Raw genomic sequence first — 20151 nt, 5'->3', positions numbered from 1 at the left:
CATCGCTGAATTTGCCTGAGCTGTACTTTCTTACAGGGATTGCCATTGTAGTTTTGTTTTGTTTTGCTTTGTTTTGTTTTTCAAGTGTGGCTGTAACACTGCTTGTTTTGCATATGATGGTCATTGCAGCTAAAGAGTGCATATCTTCTCTGGATCATTCCAAACTTCATGATGTTTCACCTGGGTGAATGGATCCCAGATGATGCATGCATTTTCCAGGACAGTCCTGAGCGGCATGGAGTAGCAAAACACCTGAACTTTATGATACTCGTATCTTCGTCAGGAGAGAGTCTTTGGTTGAAGTATAACCTTTTTAAGCTGCTGTGGCGATTTGATTCCAGCTGAGCCTCCTATTGGAACTCCAAAATATTTTGCACAATCCGCTTTCTCCATGGTTTGCCATGAATGCTTATCTATTCCCTGGGTAGGTCTCGGATGGCAATGGCTAGTTGCAATACACAGGATTGCTTCATGTGGAATGCATGTTGGGCCTCACAGTATGTCGAAGTTTTCAAGATGGTCCATGATGTCGCAGCTGTGGACTGTATACTCCAGGACCATGAGTCATTCATCGCAGTCATACTGTAACAACCCACCAGCTTTACACTGGCCAATACAGGCCCACCAGCTGGAAACTATGCAAATATTGTCCATGAGCTTGACACTTAGGCAAACCAGTCCCATAATGAGTCCGACAAATGGGGGAAAAGATCTATGAGACTTACACTGGATAGATTAAACACTCTGTATATCAGTCTCGTGGGCCTTGTTTTCCTCGAGTGTCGAGATAATGGCCATATTTGCTAGTCTACATAACTAACCCAAACATAACAGTTGTATTTGAGGTCACTGCCATCACTCAAGAAACTTAAGCTTTATTTCTGAAGTAATTGACCTCTCACATTTCAGAGACCTGTTACTATAAACCAATGCTCTGTGGAATATGCATACATACTTTGATCAAAACATCAATGCGTGATTTGTACATGATTAAGCATTTACGATTACACCAATGAAGCCAAACATCAATACAGGTAAGCCTACACACGTGACCTCAGTGACCTCTCATTGTCCTGAGAGGTCAAAGTTGGATATAATGCACAGGCTAATGACCAATGTTCCATGGAATGACAAGATTCTTCTATTATAGCATAAATGATTGTACATCGGGTATTACAAAGTTGACCATTGACTATACATAGAATATCAATATTCTGATATTTTGAGGTCATTGACCTGTCACCTTCCTCAGAGGTCAAAGGTAGAGACACGTGAGTAATTTCTCTTGCTCTGTGGAACAGGAAAACAATTCAATTGTAATACAAATGAATATAACATCTAAATCATGTTTGTCATCAACCAATTGCACCAAATATCAATGTTCTGACATTTTTAGGTCATTGGCCTCATCATAGGTCATCTGAGGTCATCAGAGGTCAAAGGTAGAAATCTGACTCGAAAGGCTCAGTGGAACATTGAGGCAATTCCTCTTACAAAAATTAGTTTTTAGTACATAATTATCGTGTTTCAGTTATGAGTGACGCATTAAAATATCAATTTTCTGACATTTTGAGGTCATTGACCTCTTAAGGTCATCTGAGGTCAAAGATAGAAACCTGTCAGGGCTCTGTGGAATATAAAGGCAATTTCACAGTAACAAAAATTAAGTTTTAGTACATCATTACTGTGTTTTATCATTAACCAATGATGCAAAATATCAATTTTCTGACATTTTGAGGTCATTGACCTCTGGAGGTCATCAGAGGTCAAAGGTAGAAACCTGTCAGGGCTCCGTGGAACATAAAGACAATTTCACTGTGACAAATATTAAGTTTTAGTACATCATTACTGTGTTTATCATTAACCAATGACGCAAAATGTCAATTTCCTTAGATTTTGAGGTCATTGACCTCTAGAGGTCATCAGAGGTCAATTCAGACTTACCTCCCGATCTTAAAATTAATCTTATAGCATGTACTAACAATGGTGAAAGTTTCATGCTTTAGTCAAATTTTGCACAATTCTTCGGCTTATCTGCTCTACTATACTAGAAGTGAGGAATATGGGCGATATGCAGGTTATACCGCGCTTGCTATTTTGCCGAGCTTTCAGCCTTTGCCGGCCTTTATCGCAACAGCGGCAATTTGCACGAAATCATAACAAATCTGAATCTGACAATAAATCGGTCATGATTAAGTAGTCTCGATGATAAATGAATGTTGATAAATCAATGTACGTGTAAATGATTTTGGTTGTCGCGTGTAGTATAATGTATCTAGGTGTGTGCACGCATCTACATTGTACGTACGCGCAGTAGAAAATGTATTCATAATACGTCCGTGAAGTAGTAACGTATCAAGTTCACATTTCGTATACAGAGCAGATTTTCTCCAATAGTAATGGTAATGTGAAGAGCAACTTAACCCGTTGAGGGCAAGTCCAGAGTATACTCAAGCAGGGGTCTATGAGAAATTATATGTTGTAGCAAAATTAGCCCGTCCTCAGTGGGTTAATCTTTCACTTCTTATCATTAATTGATTAATTGATATATTGATTAATTTACATCCATTTTATCATTTAGACGATTTAACTTGACTGGACAAAGCTATACCTTTTGACACAGCCATGTGGACGGAAATTCTTTGAAAATAATCTCGCAATTAGTTTCATTCGCCATTATCTCTTCACTCTTCCAAAAGTTCGGAGCAAAAAAGCACTGTTTCCACATTTTTACTTGTACTCAACTTATTAGAACGTTGTCAATGCAAGACCGTTTCATTATGTCAGCTTTGTTTTTTATGCCTCCGCCACGAAGTGTCGCCGGAGACATTATGTTTTCGGGTTGTCCGTCCATCCGTCCTTCCGTCCTTCCGTCCGTAATCAATTTTGTGGACATCGTTACTAAAAAACCGTCTTAGGTATCCTAATGAAACTTGGCATGTATACGTATGAGTGGGCTAAGTTGTGCCTATCAACTTTTGGGTGCACATGCTCAAGGTCAAAGATCAAAAGTTCAAGGTCAAATGCTACAAATTTCACTATTTTCCCCATACGTATGCAATGCCTTAAGGTATTTTCATGAAACTTAGTGTAAACATGAACTACCATAAAAAAGATTCTCCAGAGAGAGTTTTGGGTCATGAGGTCAAAGGTCAAAGGTAAAGTGAAAAGGTTAAAATTTCATTTTTTCTTCATAATATCTCGCAAATGGTTCAAGGTATCTTCATGGAACTTAATACGTATGCATGTTCTGACTGGCAGTGATTAGCTAAGGAATTCAAGGGTCATGGATCAAAGGTCAGGGGTCAAAGGTCAAGGTCAGCTCCTCGAAATTTCACTTTTTCCCTCATATTTATGCAATACCTGCACGATTTTTCTTGAAACTAATTGTATACATGTATTACCCAATAGAGATTCTCTGGGAAGTTTCTTGCGTCAAGATCAAAGGTCAAGTGAAAGTGCTAAATTTCAGTTCTTCCATATTCTCGAAAGTGACTCAAGGTATCATCATGAAACTTAGTACATATTTATGCATGTTCTACCTGACAGTGATTCTCTAGAGAATTTTAGGGTTATAGGGTCAAAGGTCAAGGGTCAAAGGCCAGGTTAAAACGCTAATGTTTTACTATTTAATACTGGAATTACACTTTTTCTCCATTATATCTTTAAAATTACTCAGTGCATTAACTTATAAAAGGGTCAAAAGTCAAGTAAAAATCCTCAAATTCACAAATACCTGCTCTCGGACAATATCCATCCAGTTAAACCTAGTTCAAGAAAAGTGTACATTCAACACATTTGTGACAAACTTGTCATTTTAATATTGTGCCAATTATGTGAAACTGGCATCACACCTTGTCAAGACATTGTACTGTAGACCTATTAGGAGAACCATGCATGATGGAGGAGGCATACCAGTCGCTATAGCGACATTTCTAGTTTCTCCATACAACGTGCTATAAAACTGTTCCTTTATGAAAATGATATATATCGTGGCCAGAAAAAAAAATCCTATTTTCTCGATTAGACGTCTGAGAAATAACAACAGCAGATCATGCATTTCGTGCACTCACACTAGTCTTGATGGCAATACATTTTTTTTAACAATCGAAACTGGATCATTCTGTAGACACTTCAGCGCTCAAACAAGATTACGTAACACTTTGAAGTGTTTCACTTTTCGGTATAATGTCCGGAAGATATTAGCGTTACCCCAAACTTCCGGAATACCTTGTAGACTGTACGCATGAAACAACAATCGCAGTGTCCAAACCAATCAGCTTTGAGCATTTTCGAAATCTCCTTGTTATCAGTGCAATTACTCTGTTTTTATATACGTTAAAACATAATGATAATCCTGGATATGATACTGGTGTAATCTATACCATTGCATGAATACTAGGTAAAGCTATGACTGCCATTTGCGGGAATACAATATCATGAGAGTTAAAATGGCAATCCTGACTAATAGCAACGGGTCATGATTGGGTCTTCTTTTGATGCGGGTGTCTGTAGTAATGTTGTGAACCCATACCGACGCGATGGGAAAGTGCCAGTGGGGCCATGAAATAAACTAAGATGGCGCCTAGTAGTCAACTATTAATTATCAACTTATGAAAACTACTACAGGCACGTTCCTTTTTGTTAGGCCTAAAGGTGGAAGAGTTCGTACCAGCTACTGGGCTGCTTTGTTGTAAATATGGTAAATGTTGTTGTTGTTGTTGTTGCTGCTGCTGCTGCTGCTATTGTTGTTTATGTCTTCCACATGCATGATTTAGCCATCTGCGTGTCACATTAATTTCTGGTCCATATAGCTATGTGTGTGGAATCTGTGCACCTTTTGACTCTTTGGCAGAACGACTTAAAGGGATCCGTTATACGTCAATCACAACCACTGATGACTGATTTCAATCTCTTTTTTTTTCTGCCGATTACGGAAATAGCTGGTATATTGTGTGACAGTACCGTATGTTGCGGGTTGGTTAGCAAAAACTGATAATGGTCACAGGTACAATGAAAAAGGTTCATATAAAATAACCGACACTGTTTTTCTTAACCAAAGTTGTATTTTCGCAACGCTTACTGTTTCTCATCGAAACCAACATTATTGTCTTGTGTTGTTATTGTTCCCAGGTTATTTACTCCTATTTGACTCAGCACCTGTGCTTCATCTAAAACATTCAAGAGATTTAACATTTTAATGAAACCTGAGTTTGTTTTGTTTTTAATGTTATCGTTGTGTATTAACTGAAAAGTAAGAGTATTCCTTTGTGAAACGCCTGCTGGGCTCATTTACTTGCACCAGCACTCACCTCACTCACCTCATTCTCTGTACACAGTGTCTATACAATTTTTGTTATCGCAATGTGATGCCAGAATGACTCTGGTCATCTTTATTTTTCTTTTCTTTTGTTTTCGATAAGTATACATCATGTTTTACCCATTATCTTTTTTCCCATCTCTTTTAAGGCTGTCGTATCTTCAAGCTTTATGATTATTTGACGACATTCTTCTGCATTCACACTCTCAATTATACATGCGCCATAATCCAGTCTGATCATTTGATTCACTATACCCCGAGTGGTTCCCAATCGGCGTATTCTCTTATTCTTTTCTTCCATCTTTACATCACGTACGTCTCAATTATGTTCGGAGTTACACTGTATGTTTTATTGTCTTGAAAATAAAAAAAAAAAATGACTGTATTTCATTTGTAATATATATTAAATGCAGAAAATTCCTAATAAATTCATTTGAATTGAATTGCATTGAAAAAAAAAAACCCAACTTGTTGTTTGTAGTATCTGTTTGGCTATCCTTGGACGCAATGTAACCTCAGTAATAAATTGTTAATAATTGTTTGTTGTTTAGCGTGTAAGTGTGGCTGTGTGTGCGTGTGTGTGTGTTGTTGTTGTTGTTGTTATTTTGTTTTTCCATTTTTTGCAGGGTATCTACCAGATGAACTGTATCATTATCATGCCATCATTTTTGAGTATGTAGACTGTTTTTACACGCAGAATATCTCGTCTTTCCATCAGTTATCTCTGAGAATGTGACCCAGTTTAACCTTGGTGCTGCAGCAATTCCTACACGGGTGTAGACATTCAGACGGAAGTTTAAAAGACCTCTCGAAATCAACATTTTACTGTCACTCTCGTCCCTCCTGTCTCTATTGAGGTTCCGTCCTAGTTTTATAGTTCGAAGTCTTTAGCCTTTAATCGATAAGTGCAAAATGGATGAATTTTGGCGGCAAAATCAATCGTTGGCAGACACCCCAATCACTATATAGGTTACACTTGTAAGATAATTTATTTCCGTTTCGTCATTGTTTTGTTCAATTGATGTCACCACTTTTCCATGGCCAGAATTGAAACCAGTCAATGATTTTATACAACCTCTAAGACAGCCTTGCAATCCTTTGTGGTGCTTAGAATAAGTTAAAATAGATTTTCTGAAAGAAGCAATAGTTAATTCGGTACTGAGTTAAAACGGAGTAAGGCCATAATAATGCAGTCTTGTTTATCTCATTCGTCATATTGTGATTGAGGGTTGCTCTGACAGTAGATTATGCAACTGTTCTGCTATACAGCGTCTTCGGTTTGCCGCCGAGCGTGGGTAATTATGATAATGGCCGATCAAAACGATGTACATTATTTGTTTTATAGAATAATGAAGCACATCTTTGTCACGTAATAAATCAATCACCCTCATCTCAGAGTCAACTCGCGAGTAAATGTAACCGTGAAATCTCGCCCAGTGACCATAACGACGTGAAAGTACTGATGATCGGTCATTATACTTTACTTATGACCGTTCAAAAGCAAAATACGATAAACAATATGGGTCCTCAACACCACGACTTATAGTGATCAACAGAGATATGATTAATGTATATATATATATATATATATATATATATATATATGTGTGTGTGTGTGTGTGTATAAACAAAACTGGAACAAAGTTCATGCTGTATTCACCAACAGTTTATTTCTGCTCACAAATTTTCGAGCGATTTTCGTGCAGAAATAAACTGTCAGTGAATACAGCATGAACTTTGTTCCAGTTTTGTTTTTGATAATCACGCCAACACGTGGACAACCTACTCAATATACATACATCGTATACTATACATTATAAACATTTGAAGAGTTTGTTTGCAAAAACCGATAAGTCCATTTTTGAAGATTTTGAAGTACGGTCTTTGTCATAAAGTACAAAATAATACCTTTTAAATGATATATTGGTCACTACATATGAAGGTACATTTTTGAAGTTATGGTCAAAAGAAGCAGAAATTTTCTTATTATTCTCTTTATTTTTCTTGACCTTTAATAGCAAATATCTCCATTAGACAAATATGGACTTATCGGTTTTTGCAAACAAACTCTTCATTTGTAGAGCGTGCCATTCAACAAGGGTGCGCGCATAACAAACAAAGCCAGGTAACCGCTGATTTCCGAAACAAGAGTAGAATCCAACTGGTACATAATCATTATCACACGGATCGAGATCAGCAAGATATCGAGACCGATCAGACCACAGAGTGGCGTGAGGAGATTGGAATATGATATGGCCAGATACGCGAGCAACGGAATTAATGTACGCGGACGTAACATACACCACACAACGACCATGGTGCATAATTCAACGCATAATTATTCTCTTGCGGTCACACAAACAAACACATACAGTCAATACATAAATATATTGAATACATAGATGCATGTTTAAAATGCATACATCATATGCAGTTACACACAACATGTACACACACACACACACACACACACACACACACACACACACACACACGTATTATGTGCTGAATAGCATCTTCAAACGGTCTATGATAAGTGATGATGGTACTTCTTCGATGGAACACATAACAGGGCATGTCCTATTTTCTGTGTATGTAGCTGCCCTCGGACACTATGGGCCCCATCTGCCACATGTGGATCTTGTCATTACATCACATCACATCACATCGAATATCATGGTGGAAAGATTTTTACCACATTTATCATAATGGTATTAACAATTACAGTGGAATTATGAGGTAACTCTCAAATGGAGCAGGTCCCCTATCAATATTATCGATGCAGGGAAATGTATATTGGATGTGTCCATTCCTTTAGGCAAAACATAATATCCTTGAAAGAAGCCGGCGTTACTGACAGAAAATTTCAACAGATTTCTTACCCAAACCTGAAATAGCATTATGCAGAAACGAACGAACATACATACAAACACCCAAATAAAGTGACGACGTGCACCTTTCTCCCAGCCAAAATTCATAATACAGACATGCAGAGAACTTTCTTACAAGCCGGCAATCGACTATAATATCGTTTACACAGATATTTTTGCTGGTTGTGACAAGCAAGTGTATGGGGCGTATCAGGACAGTTATTCCCCGTGGACAATTCCCTTCCACCCCAGTTAAATACTGGTTAGTGATAAGGTTAGAGTAGAGAATAGGGTTAGGGTTAGAATTTGGGTAAGGGATAGGATTATGTTCAGGATGATGGTTAAGGTCAGGGAAAGGGTTTGGGGTAATTGCCAGGGGGTAATGGTCCTAGACCCGAATGGAGAAACTGTACGTCAGTCACCGTTCTGTTAGTGGATTGCTACGTACGCCCTACACCGACATAGAATAGGTTAGGACACGTCTGAAGTAATAGTACAACAATGTTCGACTGGAGTTTGATGAGCCCTCAGCCGGAAGCACCGAGCGTTCGTGAAAACAAGGCCGCGGAGCAAACCTTTCCGCTGGCTTTCCACCGCATCCTACGCACGCAGTTCTGCAATCACCTCGCTGCATATAATCATACCGATGTTGATCAAATCTTTTCGGAAGTATCTATCTTCCTTCTTTGTACACCCCCCCCCCCCTTCTACATATCTCTCTCTCCCTGGAAGAGTTTGTGGTCGATTAGTCTCGAGTTGGCACGGGACTGCAATGCTAACTAACTTTCTGATAGAATCCCGAGGATATACCAAGCAACATTGTTCAGGTTTATCCAGGTTAAATGCATTTCTATTGAATCGATCACCGCCACATCCCTCAGTTGAACGCGTTCATGTTGTATACAACCCGAGTTACGTGATTCCAAAGCGAGGTACACGATTACATCGGAGGGCAGTGTTCGAACGACGTCATCGTTCATTATTTTGACACCATCTGTTTTGAAACAACCACCCTGGATATTGGAGCGTTTATCACATACCTCGCTCTCACTTACTGTTGTCAGGATTTCAGAAGAGAAGAGAGTCAAACGAAGCCTTTAGCGGTTCTTTTCGCGGTGATGCAGGCAAGTGCACTTGGAACAAAGTCCTAAGGGATCAGCAACATCGATCATGGCGTCTTGTAGGCGTGTTTTAAACATTGTTTTGGTGGTTACCACTTTCTTCGCGCACACCAGCATTGGTAAGTCGGAATTCCTTATATACCTCGCCTATACCCGTCCCAATACAGAGATTATGTATGCCCGATTATGCACACCACAACGTCGCATATAGAAGTTAGAACTAGGTCCGACCTCCTTTTGTTGCCATGAATGTCGTATTTGGTTTGTTGTTGAAAGAAAGATATTATTCAGAGGGGTGAAGGTTCAGGTGCGAGTTTTGGTTTGTTTTTGTTTTATATGATTATAGCCTTCGCGATTTAATTTGCCCCCACCCCCATACCAAATCATACCCCATGCATCCCTTTTGTTCCACATTGGTGGTCATACTGTTAAGGACTTAATGCATGTATCCGTTTCGCGTCTACCGTTTCAACAATGGATGCTCCTGATGTGAAAGAGCAAACCACCTTAATTTTAATGGGCAAATGTAGAGAAAAGAGCCGAAACTTCACTAGATAAAGATGGAAGGAGAAAGAGAAAATGAGGCAAGACATAGAGGATCGATCATTTTGTTACACAGCTGACAACAATTGCATAAAAGTGGCTGGTATATATAAAGTGAATACACCCGACAACGCTCTACTTTATTGGTAATATAGAGGAGTACCAGCAAACGAACAAGCGTATAGCTTGCCATCGCAAATGTAGGTGACGAACGGTTTCAATAATACATGTTTTCATATGCATGCTTAGTTGAATGTAAACCATATCGATCAGGGAAGCTATACCTGACCATATCAACAGTTATATCATAACGGGCATACCGTCTATTGATGACCAAAAAAAAAAAAAAAAAGAGAAAATGGTTGGTTTAAGGTAACGTTTCAAGGTATAAGGCTATATATGCCACTAGAAACTAGAAACTTAAAACAGCACACAGAATACTGGAAGTGGATAACACAAAGAAAATCACTTCATCACGTGAAAAAAAGATGCTCATGCCGATAACCCACAAGGAAGTATATCGGCGTATAGAGTCGGTATTTTGAATCATTTAACATTGTAAAAGGAAACGCCGCCGTATGTTTATCATTATTCAACTCCCTGGTTTTTTATATGTCCATGAATATACGAACTGTTATTTCCACTAGATTACATTGATATTGTTCAATCTGAGCCATTAAATAAGGACCCACCCCTTACCACACATTCCCACTATCATCGCGGTGGTCATTAGCTTGTACAATCAAAATAGAAGAAAGTGAGAATATTAACGATACTTCATTATGGCATTGTTTCATTTCGTTTACATAGTCTCCCCATAGACAATATCTGCTCCCTTGAAGACTCAAACGGCTGAGAGTATACAATAGCCAAAGTATGTGTGTCTGTTTTTGTACGATATTGTGTAACTTGTTTTTTTTTTTTCAAAGAAACCGAAAGTTTTTGTTTTCCTGTATTTTGGTATAAGTTCAAAGAGCAATCGGTAGAGATACAAAGCGACCCGGCTCTACAAGATAAAAGTCTGTAGAAACAGCAGCAGCAGCAGCAACAACAACAGCCAAACATCCCATCTGATACAAAATGCTATATCTCTAAATCATCTACAACACAGATCATATCAGTACAGGTTTATTACAGTTTGCAGCTGTTGAAGACACTCGAGAAACCAATCATTGTTTTATAGCTAACGCTATACATGCATATCACACCCCCAACCTGCTTTTTGCAATAGCTCTTATACGTCCACTATTAGTAGTACAGTATCACCTCCGCTGCACTAATTGTCACTGTTATTTCTGCTCGTTTCACTAGTACGACAACTATTTTGAGTTGTTTAATCTCAGGCTACTTCTAATTGTGCTAGTTCTGTTTGTACCATTACTTTTACTTTTCGTATTTCTACAATCTGCTCTTCACTGCGATAGTCCTTTTTCATTCAACTGTATTCTGCTACACTAGGGATCGACATCTACAATCCGGACCCTATAAGAGGACAACGTCTACTAATTATACTATACATTACTTGTACAATAATATTAAACAGAATAGTCCTCCCTTTGCCAATATCATTGCTTAAAGGTCTGTTTACCTTTTGGAACAGTGATTTAAAAGAATTTCAAGACATGACATTAAATGCATATGATATGTGTAGGTCTGTTGTACCACAAAACATCCTATCATATAAAATTTTCGCGATAAAGCCGAAAATATAAGGAGATATCTGTATTTTTCTCAATAAATCGTAACTGTAGACGGTTTAGTCTGGAAACATTTTTATTCTGACTATTGTCCACATTTTGTATAGTCAACAATAATAACATCAATTTTACTGATTCAAATTTTTACAGTGGTTGTTTCTATCCCTAACTCACATTTTTGAACTATTCTAAAGAACTAATGCTGGGTTTTTGTTTCATCTGCAAATGGTAAATTATGCGTTTAACTATAGTGCTGTGATAGTAAGTGGAATATGTGTCCGTCTCTGCAGTCTAGACTTCTGGAAGGCATGCAGTGTTCACCACAACAAAGTTATTTCTAACGGAGCCCTGTTGTAATGATACACCGATGCCACCATGATGTATTATTACGACCTGTTTGTGATACCGATTCCATCGTAACATACTCGAGTCAAATTACCATCTTACCGGTTGTAGAGTAGGACTACATATTGTACCAGTGCCACGTAATGTACATCGTATATATCGCTCGTTGTGTGGCGGAAAGGTTTATGTGGGTATACGGCACAGAAAAATCACTCTATGTTTCATAGACGGGCAAAGCCACGTAGTAGCAGGGCCTACGCATATCACTTTTATGATAGGCCCTATATAGGTATATACACAGTTTTTGTTAAAACAAAAGAAATGTAAAGAGGAAAAATTGGGGAAGGTCCTCCCCTTTAATTTTGTAAAGGCGCAACCTCTTTACGAAATTCCTGGATCCGCCCCTGGTACAGATACGTTAAAGTCATTAAAAAACTAAAATAAGCACCCGGACGGAGCAGACCATTTCCATCCATATAAACTGTAATTTCCACGATATGATTTATAGTCCTATAACATTTCCATTGCGTATATACTGTATATATACGCAATGGAAATGATATATGATTATAAATGATTCTGCTCCAAATCCTTATGAGCATGTGTCTAACTTACAAATGTATTCTGTCACGTCTGTTTAAAACTGGTCTTCTCTTGAGTCTAGACGTAGGAAGCATTTGAACATGTATGTATTTAAATCAACTCATAATATGTTATCCTCACCTATGAATGATATATTCTAGCCTTCCTGTTACTCATATTCTCTTCGTAACGCAGGTAACATTGTTCTCCCGAAGCCTCGTACTGATTATTGTAAAAGAACAACACATTATAGAGGATCGACGCAATACAATGCACTGTCTTTATACCTTGAAATTAGCCTCAACTCCAGGTATACTTTTAAAGGGATTAGAAATTGTACTTCTGATTTCATGTGATTATTGTTTATGTAACATGTAGATGTATATTCCTCATTCAGTTTCTTTCTCTGTTGCATATACGTAAATGCCTATGGGGGTTTTTTTTGTACATATTTTTATCATCGAAGCTCAATTCTCATCTGAAATATTTCCCTGAATGTTTGTATTTTCTTCTTATGTAACTGTACTGTTCGTTTATATTTCTCATGGATTATTAAGAGACCCCTCTGTAAAACAGCGCTGTTATGATAACAGTGCTGAGTAGGGTCATCCCTCCGTTGAGGGTCTATTTTGAGTAATATTTCTTTGTTTGTATATCTTTTTAATGACGGAAAATAAATACAATACAATACAATACAATACAATACAATACGATACAATACAATACAATACAATGCAATACAATACAATACAATACAATATAATACAATACAATACACAATACAATACAATGTAATGCAATACAATACAATACAATACAATACAATGCAATGCAATGCAATACAATACACAATACAATACAATACAATACAATGTAATGCAATACAATACAATGCAATACAATACAATACAATGCAATACAACACACATTTCCCATAGACACCTGCCCAATGATCCGAGGAGTAGAAAGAAGAAGGAATCTCCGTGCGTTGTCATATTTTACAGAGACGCAGTGGATTAAAGGCATAATTTACCATTTACAGATGAAACCAAAACCCAGCATTAGTGCTTCAAAATAGTTTTGAAATGTGAGTTAGGAATAAAAACAACCAATGTAAAATTTTGAACCAGTATAATCGATGTTAAGTATTGTTAGATATACAAAATGTGAACAATAGTTATAATAAAAATGTTTCCAGACTAAACCGTCTACAGTCATGGTTTGATGAGAATAATAGTGATATCTCCATATATTTCAGGCTGTATTGCAAAATATTTCATGGTAGGTTGTTTTGTGATACAACTGACCTACACAATGCCTCAAAAGTGATATCTTGGACATTTTTAAAATCACTGCTCCCAAAGGTAAACAGGGCCTTTAACTTCCTGGAGATTTTTCTGGCAAAGGTATATCTTAAACCCCTCGATCGTCACCTAAAAGGATTTCCGTACTCCATCAACTTCAGCGGGAAAGTTTTTTCTTTTCTTTTTATGCGTGCGTTTGGGAACTTAATTCCGGAACTGTGCCCACTTTATGTTTGTCGCATATACTGGAAGCCGAAACCCGTAGGGCTTGTAAGCCGTTTAAGGAATTATGCAATGTAAGACATTAGTGTACGTTGATTTGTGTTAATTCATGTGGTCGTATACCCTCGACGTCACTCATAATGCTGAATCGAAATACGTGTCATATGTTTTATAATATTTTTCTCCTATTTTTCTTCAGATTGTCTGCATGCACCAAAAAGATTCTGCCATGGACATGTATCGTCCGTCTATTATTAATCATGACGTAACAAAGGCTTCCATATTGGGAAATTGGGCGGCTTTCAGCACACAATGCAGTATACGTATAATGGGTGGAAATCACTGATCTCTATGGAAGAGTCCAAAGAGCATTTCCCAAGTGGTAGAGAGGAGAGAAAATCTCTTTGGGAAGAGCAAGATCATGGGTGGAAAGTAACTGCTTGGCGGAGGTCTGCGCTCTCAGAGTGCTTTTCTAGTTAGTTAGTTCGTTCGTTCGTTTGTCCGTGTGCAAAAATATACTCAAAAAGTAGTTAACGGATAGGGATGAAACTTGCAGCAAAGGTTGAGAATGACACAAGTAACAAACAATTAACTTTTGGTAGAGATCAGATAATTTTTGGGGAATTTATGAAGGATTTTTGATATTTTGGCAGGTAGGGTCAATGAACTTGCGAGTTAAAGCTGCACGTATTTGAGGTTTGCATGCGCGCACTAAAGTGCGTGCATGCTGTAGTTTCCCTTTTTTTTCTTTTTTTTTCTTTTTTTTTTACCATATATCGTGTATATATTGTATATTTCTGTACATTTTTTTTCTTTTCATCAATCGCTTTTCATTCTTATTTTTTGTTGTTGTTATAGTTGTTTTGTACACTTTTCAGAGTTATTTGCAATTATTATTTATTGATATTATAATGTGCTATATGTTTTTCATTGGACTCCGATACCCAGAGTTTGGGTTGTGAGTAAATAAACTTTCAACTTTCAACTTTCAACTTTCAACTTGCCAGGGCGAGGCGCGCCGTGCAGCTGAGGGTTTATGACGTAACAAAGGCTTCTATATTGGGAAATCGGGCGGCTTTCAGCACACAATGCAGTGCGTATGGGTGGAAATCACTGATCTCTGTGGAAGAACAAGATCAGTGCGGGTGGAAATGGGCAGCATGCTTGGCGGAGGTCTGCGCTCTCAGAATGCTTCTCTAGTTAACATAGTTAACAAAAGACATTGCTGGAAAAAAAGGCAACTTACATTCAGTCAGTCATTATGGCATACTTGGAAAGGCCTTGGAGTGGTTCATCAAAAAGATCCCAATTTGTGCATGTCAACGGCTTTGACTCTAAAATGTGGTGTTCCACAAGGGAGTTTATTAGGCCCACTGTTATTCATTATTTATATCAATGATTTTCATAGATCCTCGGAGAAACTATCTCTCATATTATTCGCGGATGACTCTAACCTTTTCTTTTCCCACCCAGACCCAAATATCTTAACAAGAACAGTAAATGAAGAATTGAAAAAGGTTATACAATGGATATACGCAAACTAATTGTCACTAAATATTCAAAAAACAAAATTTATGCTTTTTAGTAACTCTTTAGACAGCCTCCCAGGCAATACTACTCCCCTAGAAGAAGTTTCTTCCTTTAAATTTCTTGGTGTTTGTGTTGATAACAAGCTTTCATGGAGGAATCATATCAATAACATATGTAAAATTATTTCACGTAATATTGGCGTCATGAACAGATTAAAATATTATCTTCCTTCATCTGCATTATTAACTCTTTATTCTAGTTTGATATTACCTTATTTAAACTATGGGATTCTTGCTTGGGGTAATACTTATCAGATATTACTAGATAAACTTTTTTTTATTGCAAAAGAAAGCGCTCAGAATTGTTTTTAATCTACATACCCGAGAACATACAGATGCTTTGTTTTTTGACCATAAAATACTAAAAATAAAAGATTTGTATGTGTTTCAACTTGGCCAGTTTATGTTTAATTATAACAGTATTTTTTTACCTAAAATATTTCATGACTTATTTCATCGAAACAGTCATGTACATAACTATCCCACGCGACGATCCGATGAATTTCATCTTCCATTAATGAGAACCGCACAAGCCCAAAGTACATTTCTTTATACCGGACCCAAACTTTGGAATATTCTAGATAATAGTTTAAAAGATTCCCTCAAATTCGTCACATTTAAATACAAATTCAGAAAACATCTACTCTCTACTTATAATTTTAGATAATTCAAATTGTTTCAATTCATGCTTGAGCTTTCACCTGTCCTGATGTCGCAGCACTTTGCGTGTTCTGTATGCAGACCTCTATTCTTTCTTCTCTCCTCTTCCTTTCCTGTCTTTTGTTCTTCGTAGACTTGTATTTTTACCGTCTTCTCTCCGCTCGGTACTGTCTCGCGTCTTATATGTGTGTGGGTAATGTGCGTACGAATGTGTTGTCCTTGTCATATTTTCCCGGTACACCGAGGTTCAGTGAACAGTGTCCGGGCATTAGCATTGATATTTTATATATCTTTTCCCGACCTGCGCATCTCAATATAACTACATATATATATATATATATATATATATATATATATATATATAATATATATATATATATATATATTTTTTTTTTTACAAATGATTTAAATAATCTATATCAAATATGATAGCTATAAAAAAGCCCTCAAATAGTATATCATTTACTCATTACTTACCTAACGAACCACGTCCCACAAGCTTTGCTTTTTAGTGGATCACTATTTTCCATAATCGAATCTATTTTTCGCACGTCCACGAAGTATATATGTATTGTTCCTCCTATAAATGTTGTTATATAATTTATCTCGGATACTACATAAATCTTTTGCAAATGTTTGAACAATATCATTTCATGACATGTATACTTTGTACTATGTTTTGATTTTCGTTGATTGGAAATTTGTACTATGTTTTTTTCTTGATTTTCGTTGATTGATTGGAAATAAACTATGATTGAAGTGAATTGAAGGGAAAGCATTCCGATCACTTTTGCAAATCATATTACTGCTTTACCAGTGATTGACATGTGATTGACAGAATCTTGGCGTGGAAGGTTATTATTATTAGTAGTAGTAGTAGTAGTAGTATTACTGGGCGTATCCAAGTACCCGTAATCTAAAGAAAAATAATAGACAAATTATCACAAAATTTATGGCACATATCAATATATAATTTGGGTCACATTAAGTGGTTTTATTTATTTAATTCTAATGTTTTGTCTGGGTAGCTCAATCACCAAAAGTAGTGGTCTTCCATGGAGCCATGAATAATATTGATGAACATCTTATATACATTACACAGCAAAACGTTAATACTGTACAGTGCAAAGTAACATAAAGAAATACATTATATATTGATCAGGGTATAATGAATTGATACAAGTCAAGATGAATTTTCATTGCATAGAACTTTTAAGATAACTGCGCTTTGTCATCAACGGGTTTCTGACCAGTGCAGTCTTCTCACTAAAAGAAACTAATAATAATAATAATAAAAAATAAAAAAAAAATGTACATGCTGTTATTAACAATGCAAGCGTGCTTGGTGTAGAAGGAAGCTGTTTGTTGTTTTTGTCAATAAACCACGGAGGTATCGATGAACTGGGTCTCTCCCACCACTGTGCTTCTACGAAAATGTAAAAAAAAAAAAAAAAATGCTCGCAAGACTGGCCAATTCCACCGAGAAACGCTGTAGAGTCTTGAATGTTTCTGCTATCAACCGCTTTTCTTATCCGCCCAAACTTACAAACTAAAGGACCAACTGTTAATGATAATATTTATTGTGTCACAGTACGGCGTATAGCAAGTTTATTGGATCGTGTGTGGTATCTAATTTCTATTTCATTTTGGTATTTGAAGAAAACGCAACAACATCATGAATACTTAACATTCTGTGTGATGAAATACAATGCATTGTACCATAGTGGATGGACGCACCTGGAAGGAAATCAGGAAAATTTGCTCCGTCGAAATAAAAACAAAACCCAGCAAAGTGAAAGACTTTACGTATCCTTCTAACGTGGTCGGACCGAATTTACTTAAAAGTAAATGTTCAACGTGAAACGTAGACCTGTGAAAGTGTATGAACATAATGGCTTGTCAACATAATACAAAGATTTCCACATACATGTAGAACTCTCTTTATTCAGTTCGATGGAATTAAATCTGATAATTTCATTTCAAGTCGATATTTCATGTGCAAAGACGATGAGGAGACCACTAAAAGGCCAGTAGCTTGAGGGTTGTGATTTACTTTTAATGTTAGTTCGACGATATTGAGGTGACTTTCACATTCATACCTTCTCTTTTTTTTTTTAAATCAGGTCACAGTAAAGGTTTGCCTTAAATGTTTTGTCTCAATGTGTCATCAATATTCAGCGCATGGATAAGGAAATAATAATGTTTGAAGTTACATGGATGACTCATCGTGTCAGAGTGCGACCTGTGCGCCTCGTGTTTTCTCTTTTTTATTTTTTATTTTTCAACTTTCTGGTGTCAAGTGACATATATTTGCTTTTACATGCTGTCTTGGTAGAGGTTGTGTGTGAATTTCATTTCATTTCATATCCATTTTATCCATTCATTTTCATTTCCAACAAAGATGCAATTACACTAAAACGTTTACATATAATACACAGTTATTCAAAACCAATACAACGCTGTTTTAGAGGGGAAAAAATCTAAACGGATTTTGTGTATTTATTTCCTTTCAATTAGTACTTTTCTTTCCGAATTCAATAAAATAATGAATATCAATGACATTTCTGTCAGTGATTTCTCTAAATAATGATAACAATAATAATAACAAATTCTTATATAGCGCATTTCAGACTTAAAAAGAATTTCAATGCGCTTTACAAACAAATTAAACCATAATACAAAATATAACAACAAAAATTGCAATTTACCAAACATAATATATATCTCTACAATAACTATTTCTTGAATCGATATTATCGACAAGATTTAACGTAATGGTGCTTTAATCATTACATAGATGTGACAACAATCATTTTCACTTTTCTCTTTGTCTTAAACTGAAACGTAAACAAGGAAGCACCGTTGATATTGTGTTTTACATTGTTATCGTATGTACACATCAGCGAACATGAATATTTTCCAGTGCTCTTTGAGCATCCCTTCCTCTTAAAAAAAAAAAATAAAATAAAAAAAAACTGTAAAGTTTATATTTCTCTTTTTTATCTCGTGGACCCTGTCGTGAATTGTTTCCGTGTCATAAGTGATATCTTCCACATGGGAACAAATTTCCTGCTCCATGATATCCTGCATGCATGCTGTACTTAACCCATGACAACAAAACCCTACCACATGGAACTGTGATGCATAAACATCTATAGATCCGAACTGAACCATTAAAGTGCAGGCAAGTAAGACATTTTCATATAACTCGGCAAGTCGACTTGATTAAGATGAGTATTTCCACATGTTTGCACAAAGAATATTGGTCTCAATTTTGATTAGAGTTCGTTATTTCGAACTTTTTTTGATCCGAAATGGAAATAAGGTTTGTAATTCTGAAGGGTCATTATTCCGAAGGTTCGATTCATCCGAAAAATAAATGTACTGGAGGGTTTGACAGACTCTCTGTTTTATAATAGGTGCACAAGTCCTTAGTCTACCTTGCAATATTAATGGAACTTTATTAACCTCATCTGTACAGGAAATAAAGATTAAAAAACTTCCAATTCTCACGTTATTTTTTTTTTTTTTGGGGGGGGGGGACGGCATAAAAAGCCAACATGCCTTTATTCAAAAAGTGTCATCATACTGCGATTGGGTAGTATTTCAAATAACTGTTGTATGATTTTAATAACTCATATTGTGTTACACAAAATGGGGGTTAAGATTTTAAAAGCATTGGAAATATTTGACATCTATGCCAAATTCATCGTTACTCACGTTACATGTTACATGTTACATATTAGTTCATATTATATTCACTACCACATAACTGACCATGATAATTCGCTGGAAACTGAATGTTTTGATGTATTTAACATATATAGATATTTTGTCCCTAAAATGAAGCAATATTGACACTCTTTCATACTTTTCCCACTGTCATAAAGTCATGTGG

General features: G+C 36.5%; 1 protein-coding gene across 1 annotated transcript in view; it reads left to right on the top strand.

Annotated features, from left to right (window-relative positions):
* The first annotated feature begins 9329 nt into the window (after nt 1–9329).
* The window catches only part of LOC140244902 (uncharacterized), a 107719-nt gene continuing 96897 nt past the window's right edge, over nt 9330–20151 (top strand). Inside the window, exon 1 of the mRNA XM_072324510.1 lies at nt 9330–9430. Coding sequence (XP_072180611.1) covers nt 9361–9430 — 70 coding nt within the window. The 5' untranslated portion in view covers nt 9330–9360. The remainder of the gene's footprint in view (nt 9431–20151) is intronic.

Source organism: Diadema setosum, chromosome 21, assembly GCF_964275005.1.
Source record: "Diadema setosum chromosome 21, eeDiaSeto1, whole genome shotgun sequence".
In the NCBI taxonomy this organism is placed as follows: domain Eukaryota; kingdom Metazoa; phylum Echinodermata; class Echinoidea; order Diadematoida; family Diadematidae; genus Diadema; species Diadema setosum.
Note: the sequence above shows the minus strand (reverse complement) of the source record. Positions and strands in the feature narration are given on the sequence as shown.